The 13,580-nt window shown below is 37.2% G+C and overlaps 1 protein-coding gene across 1 annotated transcript in view; it reads right to left on the minus strand.

Annotated features, from left to right (window-relative positions):
• Positions 1–6,970, minus strand: part of LOC124261987 (DNA-binding protein RFX6-like) — an 84,074-nt gene extending 77,104 nt beyond the window's left edge. The window contains 1 exon segment of the mRNA XM_046696368.1: positions 6,301–6,970. Within this exon segment, the coding sequence (XP_046552324.1) occupies positions 6,301–6,424 (124 nt within the window). The 5' untranslated portion in view covers positions 6,425–6,970.
• Positions 6,971–13,580: the final 6,610 nt, after the last annotated feature.

The raw sequence follows: 13,580 nt of genomic DNA on the forward strand, positions 1-13,580 counted from the left end.
TCTAACATTTTGTACATAATGTCCAATGATGATGATGATGATGACGACGATACTGACAATTATAATATACACATATGTATCCCCGTGAAAGGTACCTTTCACCAAATCAATGTTAAAATATCTAAAATTTATTCATTTTATAATATTATTACCTTTTGATACACGAACATTCAACAATAAATCTACAACAATGCGAAATTGCGTGATGTTTGTACCAAACTGTCACAACAACCGCAACCACTGCAAACATTAAATATCGATACATTCAAGGACTCGTGTAAACGAGATAAAATTCCCTGCATAAAATATACATTCCTTATCGTAGATGTTGGATAATAACTTATATTATTTAAAGTATGTACATTCATAATCTAACCCGCGTCATAGTTAGTCGAGCATTGATCTCATGAACGCTGTCATAACATCTGCTGCAGGCGACACAACTCGCCTCACAAGGTATACAACGCGTTGTGCTATTACTACTTTATGACGATCTAAGATGCCACATTTACATGCTTAAGTTCGTTTGCTTCGGACGCGTGCACGGGGCACTGGTAATAAAACAGTGATTATAAAACAGGCGGACTTTCCTATGGAGGTACTAAAATCCGAATGTTGGCACAAGTCCGACTGAAGAGGATTCAGATTGTTCGTTTAATGCCATTCCAAATTTTCATAGAGCTCCAACAAGCACACTGAGCAGTTTATAGAGGCAGGTGCTTTCCTCTAGCGATAATAATGCCTTTGTTTGGAAATAATGGTCGGAAACATTACTTCTTAACTTTAACGATTTTCAATAAAAAAATATTAGTAAGAGGCTAAATATAATATATATTTTATTAAAAAACCCCGAACGTCCGTGTTTTACATAAAAACGCAAAACGAGCGTGAGGACAAGTTGGTAAAAAAACCTAATAAAAATAGCTCTTTCACTAGTGAAACGAAAACACGTTACACAATAATTTCCTGAATAAAAGATAAACAACAGAAGTTGTACAGCATACATTACCGAGATGTGAATGAAGATACTGACTCCATACTGATAATACACATTACTGTCTATATGAATTATGGAAGACGCATTTCCGCTGCTGTTAACACGTTACAATTATTTAATCAATAAACATAAGTAAAAGGTACAAACTAAAACTAGCTGGGAAAATTCAAACAAGGTCCCAACATCATACCAGATTGTATTCCAATTCACGTTTGAAAACGACTTGAGGGAATTTATCACAGTTACTCCAAATACCACTGTGTTGAGTTATCCTATATGATCTCTGCTGCGTAAACCCTGTATGGAGTAGAGCTAAAACTAGCTGGGAAAATTCAAACAAGGTCCCAACATCATACCAGATAGTATTCCAATTCACGTTTGAAAACGACTTGAGGGAATTTATCACAGTTACTCCAAATACCACTGTGTTAAGTTATCCTATATGATCTCTGCTGCGTAAACCCTGTATGGAGTAGAGCATGTGTACGCCAGGGAAGCCTGGTTCTGGGTATTCCTGCAGCTTAACCGTTTGCTACATGTAATATGTATAATTCCACACTTTTTGACAAAACAAAGACATGTATTACATGTACGGTAGCTCAGTACATCTATCCAGTTATTTTAAAATATTTTTGTATTATTGACAGTCTTTCGATTCATGTCGATATATACCTGTAAACATGAGTCTAAAAGGTAATGCTATTTACAAAACGGGACAAAAGTCAATTACTCAATGTAAACAAAACTGGAATCGAGTTTCATGGAGAAAGATGGACATGTTTACTTCTAATTATGACCTATCTATTATATGGTCTCTGATTGCATGTTTAGGTTCTGTGCCAAGGTTTCTCCTTCGACCACTGCTATTAAAATTAGCTCCAGGATTAGGCAATGTTTGTGTTCATGGGAATATCAAAATCTGTACCTGACTGTACCTGTACATTTAGATCTATGTGTTAAACACATTGACATGATGGTGTCAGCGGCATCACCGCGGTTCTTTTATGGGACATTGCAGGACTTTCAGGAAACAATTAAAGGCATATTAAGGCAAATACGGTCTTAAATGCGTCCCATGACGCCACGACGAACATTAGACTATGTTAATAAGGGGCGTTTTATTTGTTGTATATCAGCGGACATGTATTTTGTTCAATTTAAGCAGAACTTTATCACTTTTCTCACCATGCATTTACATTTTGATTTACAATATCATTTTTGGGGAAAGTTATTTTCAATTTTTTTATTTCGTTTTCGCAGACTAAAAGAATAATTTATCCGTCACCGACAATAATAACTTGAAATAATTACATGATCTGTCAGCTGGTTAACCAAACCTGTGTCCAGATATAGTCATCTCTGCCATATAATTTGATTGTTTTGATTTTCAGCTTATCATTTGCTTTAAATTGAGTGAACAGTGACAGCTGCAATGAAGGAACACTTCATTCTGTCACTAGTCCATCGATATCACATCACATTACAAGATATTACACAAATAAGTGCGGTCAGTTTTACACTGTTGTATAATAGGAGTTTTGTAACTTTTTGAATTACGTATTTTCAATATATTTTCTGTAATACTCACATATAGCTCCGGAGATATTTTTGAAAAATCACAAATAGACTTGTATTTTGGATAAATGAAAATTATTTTGTTTTTATTAGATAAGATATATATGAATACTTTTAATAAACGCGAATGATTAAAATATCTTTACACCATTGCATCATTTAATTAAAAATTTACTGTATTCATAATTAATTCAATCAGTATAAATAAATTATAAACTATCCCTCACAACATGAATACTCTACGTACAGTAGACATTTAAAAACTCAAAGGGATAAAGTCAAGTACAGGGAAAATACCGTCTATGTCAAACCCATAGACAAATGCCCGTCAACTTGAGACATCACTGGAAGATAGAGAGGCAATCTTGAAACGCAAGAACATCTCCAACTTAAAACACAGACAGCATAAAAATGCAATTACCGTGAGCCATGTAGTCTGATCGTGGAGGACACAGTACCTGTAACAGGTGAGTACAGGTGAGCACAGACGGACAGGTCTTCAAGCTTGTATAAACACACACAACCGCAGAGGAAACGACTGTCTTAGGTCGATGTTTGGAGCATGATAGCGGGTAAGTGGTTTCAAGTATGAAGCCAAATCAGTGATTTAAGTCAATATTTGGGCAAGTCATTGGACAAATGTAGCTCTTCGGGGCGTCAAATCTGAATATGTAAGTTACCCGTGAACGCAGGAGATAGTTCTACGATGTAATATGACTATGAAAGTTCGTGACACAAACCAAGCTAACATGGATATCTGTGTGTGGTACCTACTGTGTAGGATGTGTATATGCATTTCTGTTGCCTACTAAAACCAGATCTAAATGAATGTAACTCTCCAAGGTTTCATTTGTCATCTTTCTATCTTGACATATGTCATTACCAATAGACTGACTGACTGAGTTTAGTTTTACGCCGCTTTTAGCAATATTCCAGCAATATCACGGCGGGGGACACCAGAAATGGGCTTAACACATTGTGCCCATGTGGGGAATCGAACCCGGGTCTTCGGCGTGACGAGCCAACGCTTTAACCACTAGGCTACCCCACCGCCCCATTACCAATAGATATATGGATATTACTTTTACCTAAATCTTAACAGAGGTAACAACACAAATAAAAACAGAAAGTATAGACCTTTCATTTAAAGCAATGTTATATGTAAATGATATTTAATTACACCATTAAGAAAATATTCATGTTGTCTTGTGTGTTGTAGAGTTTCAGCTTGTGTCCATTTCGTCCTCTTTCACACAAAATACGCTTTAAGTCGTTTTCATGTAAATCATACTTACGTATAAATAATAATTATTTGTATTTTACTAAAATTTTACTAAAAAGCGTGACATTAAAACCCCATCTCTATTACGAAAATCAGTGAGGAATATTTTAAATTGAATAAAACTGTCTTAAAAACGCAACGTTTACAACTTCATATCTTTTATGAGTTCTATATGGGTAAAGACGGCTTTTAACATCATAGTGTTTCGAGAGCAATTCTGAAAATCTAGCCAGTTTTCTGTGAGTGTGTCAGTTTGAGGGGTACCACATCTTAGCTGGAGGGGCTGGGTTCGTGCAGGAAGCCTGCCCCCACAAGTGACCTGTGACAAGTCTCAGTTGATAATAGTCAGCGCGTGGCGGACTTCGAGGGGGCACTCTTAACGCTGAAACTCTCCGTAACTCATCCGGGAACAAAGTCCAGATTGAATAGCAGTTTCAGTATATTGAATATATTGGAAAAAATGGTGACTTTTTAAAAAAGATAACTTGAAAGAAAATACATATTTGGCTTATCTAACTTCGCCAGTTATCTAACTGGGTACATATATTGCCCTTCCATAATTTGTCCTACTTTACCCGATTTATTTAAGGTTAAATTCTGAACAAAAAACAAGGTTTAGGTTTTGGGGATTAAATATTTGTTTATGGGATTGGGGACAGAATTGATAGAAGTTCATAAAGCATTAAGCACTACTTCATGTCAAAATAACATGAACTTGATTGAGACAATGTTAGTTCATTGTCTTATGCATTTTGTTCGATGGTTCTTCATACAAAAAATAAAAACTATAAAAAAAAGAAAACTTGTTTAAGTGCAAGCATGAAATATAATTTATGCGTATTCCAATCGTAATGGCAAACCAATTGATGTTCCACAATGCGAATGTTTGTCACTCAGTAGGAGCCTTATTGTTCATTAAGTGCTTGCATTTTAATTACATGAATACATGTGGAATACTCCTTCCCATACTTTAGACGAGTATTGTAATTTTATTTGTGTGCTTGTATTAATGTTGTTTTACAGGATAAGTCATCAAAGAAACGTGATCGTTGCTGATGATAAAAGAATGTATCTGAAGTCAAAATATGTTACCTGACGAAATATCATTAGCGATGGAAAATATACCCAAGACAATCACCTCTGACAATTTGCATAATAATTTTGATTTCACAAATACGATGACCCGGAAACGTATGTGATTCCGTTGGTATTTTGTATTTAAATATCATAGGTTCAAATGCAAATAAGATAAAACATGTTTCCGAGTATAATGTTCGTTTTTCCATTTCATTTTAAAGGATACGTGAACTGGACATGGCGATCAGATGTCATCAGACATGATGTCCAGACTTGAAGTGACACATAATGTATGTCAACTGAGACAGCTATTTAGCAAATAAAGATTTACCATAATAAAACGGATTTCAGCGTCAAACCAGATCACTCTGCCACCAAGTGTTGGACGAAAGTGGTAGATCTTCACACGCACCGGACGTCTACAGTCCTCGGCGTGTTTACACTCAAGACTCGAGGGACTAAGTCATCGCAGCTTTTATGATTTGTTGACATATTTGTATATTCAGACAATTTAATCCATTTCCCATCCCCTTACAAGGCGGAATAGCAGTCTTCATAAGGGTATTAGTACACACGAGTGATTTACAGTCGAGTATTACGAGAGCCACACTGTACTTCCTTCTGAGTCCAACAAGCCGTCATTTCTGGTTCAGTCTATCTCGTCCTTTAGTTCCCGTAACAATATACAAAATGTAAAGATTTACAGCTACCTCCATGTCAATAAAACGGATTTCTGATTGCATTTCACGGCTTTGTTGTTACGCGAAGACACTGTCAGATAAATGAAACAGTGTGTTAAATCGACATAAATCTTTAATGTAATTTCATGATTATATGTATTGATACCAGAATATATTGTAAACAGTTTGAAATTGTTTGAATGGTGATGACACAATCATGTATGCGTTTTATATAGAGGCAGATGTATAGTATATGTTTAAGAACAGCAGTTGTTAACAGCATTTTTTAATTGTTTTTTGGGCCATAATAGAATTGGAGGTAGATCATTTTTATCCTGATAAATCTTGAAGTTCAACATTCAGTCAGGATTAAATAATACAAATGTATAAATGTCCGCAGTACGATTAAAATGTACTCAAGAGTGGTTTATTTATTTTTAAATGCGAGACGATGTTACCTAGTAACTTGGCAATATACTCTCAACATACATATTTCTCCCACGAATGAAATGTTGAATTCTATTCGATTCTCATTGTAAGCCTGATGACAATGCCCAGTATACGGATAATAAAGGTTTTGTTAGAAATCTAAGAAATTGTTGATAAATTTCTAAGTGAGAAAATAAAAAATGGCATTTAAAGAGACAAAAATACCCGAAAACAAGCGCCTACCCCGTGTTGACACAAACCTGCTTTAACTCCCGGCTTTGCACACTTCCTGAATCTTGTGTTGTCTGGCGAAGTGTCCGTAGAAGATCCCCGTAGAGTATCCAAGCTTCCATCGCGACACAAACGTTTGGCTGGGGTGGGCATCCCGAGAGACAAGTCAACCCCTAACATCGGGGCCGGGGGCATCAGACAGGGGTGATAACAGTGTTAGTCCAGGGGGTCGCGCACATGTGCCTGCCTCGAGGATGGGAGGGACGCGGTGGCAGTGATGGTGCTACACCCGGTACACAGGACCTGGAATTTCACAGACGTTAGGTACTGCTCTTGGATCCGGGGAAAAACAAACGCTGTTGTTGTGAAAGGGTGGATGGGAAGTGTTGACAATATCCCGGGTGTCGCAGCACCGAATGAGTAACGAAACACACCTTGTACAAAACTCGGGCACCCAATATGTGCACTTGAAACTGCACCCGATCCTGGAGTGTTGATGTCGTGTGGGGTAGATGAGGTCGGAGATCGGCGTACCCGGTCACCACACGACTCTCGTCTGCTACGGCTGTGTCGGTTGTAGGTGGGAGTCGTTGTTTACACAGCGTTGTCTCACGGGGAAACACGATGTATAGTTAGCTACTCTATACCCGGATATTCGGCCACTAGTCCATGAAACACCCGGAATACTGGTATTGCAGTTTCCACGATCGTGGAGGGATACAGTTTAGCAAAATACATGATAAGAGATTCTGTCGCCTAACATGGATTCTGATTGGCTGTATGGTCTAGTCACGTGACCTGGTATAAATGGCCGATGTAAGGAGATAAGAGAGTTAATAATAGTCTCGGAGTTTTAGTGGCAGATCTACCCGTCCCTCGCTGATAATATATTGATGAAAAGCAAATAAACACATAAGGCACAACTTTTTGGCTAGTCGTTTTGATCTTTAAGGAAGATTCATTGTCGAATGACGGAATCAAAAGTTTGGTGCTTTGAAGGGAGCGGAATGATAAATCCTTTGTTTGGGTCCGAGATTGGACGATTAAGTCATTAAGCGGATGAAAACGGGTACATTAGGGTTCGATTTTCGGGGATGAGTCACGTGAGTCACCTCTCACCCCAGGTGGAAACTGTCTACGGTTCAAACGGTTTGACGTTTATCAACATGAACAGTGGTTGTATAGGAAGTTTGTTGAAACACTCCCCACACAGAGAACACCACCCATCGTAAATCTACCTGTTCACCTGCTTACAAAAACAAACGAACATTGTATGTTTTGATATTTTTCATGTTCGCAAGTACAAATTTGTAATTTTGAAGATTGGTGAAATATAGGGGACCCTGTCAGTAGTATCAGATCGAGGCATATTGTGGCAATTTTATTGCTTAAAGGTTATAAATGCGCTAGGATATCGTCATAGTTATCACAGAATGATAACATTGTGCCCAGCTCCATGTTAATTAACCAGTAAAGTCGGCAAACACTGATTACATGCGCCGTAATAATACAGAGGATCAGTAGAACATGCCAGCAATATATTGAATATGTCGTAATGTGCCTGTCAAATATTAGGCATGTGGGTGTGTTGATATGAACATGCGATGGATGTTGAAACAATGTACTTTCCCATTACCCTCATGACGGTGAAGCTTAGAACAGAATTCATTCCATGCTTTGTCACAATTTTGACAGCTAATTTAAGTAGCTGACATTTATTTAAAAACCTACTCACCAGTACAAAAACAGTGAATATTATTCAGAGTAGATTCAATCATATGCGACAAAAATATTGGATTGTTTATCGTTCATAACAATAAAAGAGCAAATAAAGAAAAGATGTGTGCTGTGAGTTTAAATGATCATTAGCACTGCAAATAATTGTCACACACGTTGAACAAGTATAAAACATCTAATAAGAAACAGAAGTCGCAGTCATCTGGAAAGGAAACTTTTGTTTGTTACATTCAGCCCTATCCGTGCTGTAGCGAAGACATGTTCAGAAAAACAAAACATAACAACACGAATTTGCAATTTTTTTGTATTACTGTGACAGTTTCAGTTAAATGATTAAAATGGATTATCTATATCAACATCTTCTTAAGGGTTAGCCAATTGAATTAGATTTATATATAACATGCCATATGTGTTTTTAAATGTGAATTAATTGAATCTTAATATCTACTTCCTCATAAGGACAAAGTTTATGATAGTTTTTTGAACAATGTATTGGGAATGTTTGAAGAAAGCACCTTAACATTGACTGTTATTTCCCGGAAGGAAAATCTTTATCAGATGAAGGAAACTTGCTCCATATTGAGGAAGTCTTGAGATCCCCTGCTGCTTAATTAACCCATGACAAGCAGGCATGGTAATATTTTAAGTATTTTAACGCGCTTGTCTATAGTCAATACTGTTATTTAGTATTCTACATATATTACGCTTGGACATATAGTTTTTGGGGCATATATAAAACCTGGACATAAAGTTTATTGTGTAAATATTTCTTGGACATATATTAGGATTGGGTATATAATTTACTTTCAGTATACTTGGGTATATATTAAATTTGAACACATAGTTTTTCAACATGTAGTTTAATTAGAAATAAAAATGTCCAGAGCATATGTACATGTCATTCTTGGGCATGCCATTTACTTGGGTATGTATTATGCGTGGACAAATGGTTTACGAGGGCATACATTTTTACCATTTAGTTTGCGTGTAAACATATAGTATGCTTGTGTATGTGATACACAAGCATATGGTATGTTTCGGCCGATCTATAGGTATATATGGATCTATAGTAAGTTTTGAAATGTATCGTGCCGGGCATATTTTAAGGGCGGCTGTGTTGGGCATCTTTCAAGGCATTACAACATTTTGTTTGTCTAAGTATACAATGCTATGCTGAAGTCTAAGTTAAACAAAACAATGAGACAAAGTTTCAGTTTCCCACCCAGCATTACTCAAATGTTGGACTTAGGCTGCAAATAAGTCCTCCCCTCAGTAACTTCAACATAACCGTCCATGATCATATTGAGGATGTTTAAATCCTTATAAGTGAGTTTTAAGTTTATTTGGATTGGTCTCAGCCAGCCTTGCAATTCATATTGCGGTAGAAATGCGGAAGACATTTTTGGAAAAATGACATCCGATGCAAATGGACTTGCTCCATGTTTCTGGGGATTTTTTATAGATGGACATTTGATGAACCTTAGCATGTGTTTGTGAATTATGCCACGAGAAGGACAATATTTCGTGAACACCTGGTGTTCATCATAGGACCCTGATATAGACGGAGTCGAAAATCGACTCCGGTTTGTGCAGATATTTCTTGTGAGTATGGTAACAGTTTTGTCGTTTAAGTTTATTGTGATGAGGTCATAGTTTCCTAACATTCTCAGTGAACGTATTAAAAGACTTCATAGCCAGATGTTTGTTTCAGCAAAAATACAATGCAAAATGTGAAGAATATTGTTTTTCTTCATGTTGTGTTAGGACTTGTTATGGCTCTAGATTTACATCCAACATCACATGTGACTGCTAGTTTCCATTGCATACAGGGAGATAACATTTTGTTATAAAACACAACGGGGTTTTCACGTTTGTGTACAAATTATATTGCATTTATCTTTTGAGGCACAATAAAGCATACTATTTCTAAGATGTTTAGAGCGTCCGCCCGGAGAGCGGAAGGTCGCGGGTTCGATCCCCGGCCGCGTCATACCAAAAGACATTAAAATATGGTAGTTGTTGGTCCCTGCCTGGCGCTCGGCATTAATGGGTACAACAAGGACTGGTCGACTCGGAGTCAGTATAATGTGTTTGAGAGGGGTATTCATACTTCACTGCGGCATGGTATCTCAGTGGGCTAGCACTATAAAACCAGCTTAAGTCTGGGCTAGTACAAGCAGCCGCACATACACACACACACACGCATGCACGTCGTCATATGGGCGAAATATTCTCAAGCACGACGTTAAACCCAATTTCACCTCCCCTATTTCTAAGATATCAAAGAGCGTCATGCAACTTTTGCTAAAAAAGTTTTGGAACAGGGTTGAATTGTTAAAGGCCAAGAATGCTCACTTTAAAAAGTGTATTGGTTGCCATGTGACTGACATTTCCATGCTTGACCCAGCAGTTACACAACATTAAACAATCTAGCAATGTGACTGCGGCCTTAAAGTCATCCAGAGTGGACGAGACAATCCAATGATTGAAGTCATCGATCAACAAAGTCAGGATACGATGTCACCGAGTCTTCCCATTCGATCCATGTAGTCGCCTCTTACGACAAGCATAAGCTACAGGGGGCATATTCTGCATTACATAATGACGCAAACCAACAGTCATTGTATGATAGAAGGACATCCACTAGAAATGTTCCTCATTATTCAGAACACCTGATGTGGACATTAAGGGAAATTTGAGTTTCTCTGACATTGGCGAACATTTTCACAATGACTTCTGAAGAGGGGACGGGATAGCCAGAACGTAAGCGTTAATCACCATACAAAGCCCAAGTTTAATAGATACAGAGTGTGAAGCATATCACTCATATTAAAAGCATCCTCTCGGTCTCTCTTTTTGCCACCTTTTCCCTCTCTTTCTCTTTTCTCTCACTAACTGTTAGTCGCTCAGTCTCCACCCCCACCCCCTCTGCTGACATATATGAGGCGTTATAACGGTGTTAGTGTACCTAATAACTGTGTCTTAGAGTAATACAGCAGGGCGCTATAGAGACCTCAAGGAGGGGACAGATATACAACAAGCTCCCTTAAGGAGGGATAACACCAATTTAAGTTTACATGGCCATAATATATGTAGAATTCCACCAATCTTTACTCCATGCTGAAAAGGGATATAGGAACATGAAAGCATTATACTTTACATAATAACCGTGATTTTCAAAACTACATTAAATCAAGTCGTTATGTAAGAGCATACATTCCAAGATTCATAGCATGGAAAATGAATTGTAACACCAAGTCCGCATTAGTAAGTACATTTATAGAAGTATGGATCCTTGAACAGGTAATCAATCAATGAATTATCAATGAATCGACATAAAACACATAAAACGATCTAATTCGAGACCACAAAAAGATGAAGATTTCCATTGTTCTTTGTCAACCCCTTCTCACCTTGCATCAGACCTTGTTGGGAACCATTTTGCACTTAACTCGGCTAATTGTATAGTTAGGTAAACATAATTACATAAAAGCGACCAAGAAGAAGTACGCAGAATAAACAGAAAATTGGTATACAGAAGAAACAAAAAGCTTCAGGCAGACAGACAAGTAATAGCCAGAAAAAAACAGGGGTTCTTAGACGAATCAGAGATGTTATTTGGAGAATAAACGGAGACCGGGTATAGCGATGAAATAGAGAGATAGACACAACATAGAACAACTGAAGAAAACATAAACGACAATTTAAAACTAGAAGATGTAAGGAGCGAAACAGAAAACTGGTACATAGAAGAATGAGAGATCTGGTGCATAGAAGAAACAATAAGCTAGTACATAGAAGAATGAGCGATCTAGTACATAGAAGAAACAATGAGCTGGTACATAGAAGAATGAATGAGCTGGTGCATAGAAGAAACAATAAGCTAGTACATAGAAGAAACAATGAGCTGGTACATAGAAGAAACAATGAGCTGGTACATAGAAGAAACAATGAACTGGTACATAGAAGAAACAATGAGCTAGTACATAGAAGAAACAATGAGCTGGTACATAGAAGAAACAATGACCTGGTACATAGAAGAAACAATGAACTGGTACATAGAAGAAACAATGTGCTGGTACATAGAAGAAATAATGAGCTGGTACATAGAAGAACAATGTGCTGGTACATAGAAGAAACAATGAGCTAGTACATAGAAGAAACAATGTGCTGGTACATAGAAGAAACAATGAGCTGGTACATAGAAGAAACAATGAGCTGGGACATAGAAGAAACAATGTGCTGGTACATAGAAGAAACAATGAGCTGGTACATAGAAGAAACAATGAACTAGTGCATAGAAGAAACAATGAGCTGGTACATAGAAGAAACAATGAGCTGGTACATAGAAGAAACAATGAGCTAGTACATAGAAGAAACAATGAGCTGGGACATAGAAGAAACAATGTGCTGGTACACAGAAGAAACAATGAGCTAGTACATAGAAGAAACAATGAGCTAGTACACAGAAGAAACAATGAGCTGGTACACAGAAGAAACAATGAGCTGGTACATAGAAGAAACAATGTGCTGGTACATAGAAGAAACAATGAGCTTGGACATAGAAGAAACAATGTGCTTGTACATAAAAGAAACAATATGCTGGTACATAGAAGAAACAATGAGCTGGTACATAGAAGAAACAATGAACTGGTACATAGAAGAAACAATGAGCTAGTACATAGAAAAAACAATGAGCTGGTACATAGAAGAAACAATGAGCTGGTACACTGAAGGAACAATGAACTGGTACATAGAAGAAACAATGTGCTGGTACATAGAAGAAATAATGAGCTGGTACATAGAAGAAACAATGTGCTGGTACATAGAAGAAACAATGAGCTAGTACATAGAAGAAACAATGTGCTGGTACATAGAAGAAACAATGAGCTGCTACATAGAAGAAACAAACAATGAGCTGAGGACATAGAAGAAACAATGTGCTGGTGGCATAGAAGAAACAATGAGCTGGTACATAGAAGAAACAATGAACTAGTGCATAGAAGAAAGAATGAGCTGGTACATAGAAGAAACAATGTGCTGGTACATAGAAGAAACAATGAGCTGGTACATAGAAGAAACAATGAGCTGGGACATAGAAGAAACAATGTGCTGGTACACAGAAGAAACAATGAGCTAGTACACAGAAGAAACAATGAGCTTGTACACAGAAGAAACAATGAGCTGGTACATAGAAGAAACAATGTGCTGGTACATAAAAGAAACAATATGCTGGTACATAGAAGAAACAATGAGCTAATAAATAGAAGAAACAATGTGCTGGTACATAGAAGAAATTATGAGCTGGTACATAGAAGAAACAATGAGCTAGTGCATAGAAGAAACAATGTGCTGGTACATAGAAGAAACAATGAGCTGGTACATAGAAGAAACAATGAGCTAGTGCATAGAAGAAACAATGAGCTGGTACATAGAAGAGAAACAATGAGCTGGTACATAGAAGAAACAATGAACTGGTACATAGAAGAAACAATGTGCTAGTACATAGAAGAAACAATGTGCTGGTACATAGAAGAAACAATGAGCTAGTACATAGAAAAAACAATGAGCT

This window comes from Haliotis rubra, unplaced genomic scaffold, assembly GCF_003918875.1.
Source record: "Haliotis rubra isolate DU_JTF1 unplaced genomic scaffold, ASM391887v1 Scf82, whole genome shotgun sequence".
In the NCBI taxonomy this organism is placed as follows: Eukaryota; Metazoa; Mollusca; class Gastropoda; order Lepetellida; family Haliotidae; genus Haliotis; species Haliotis rubra.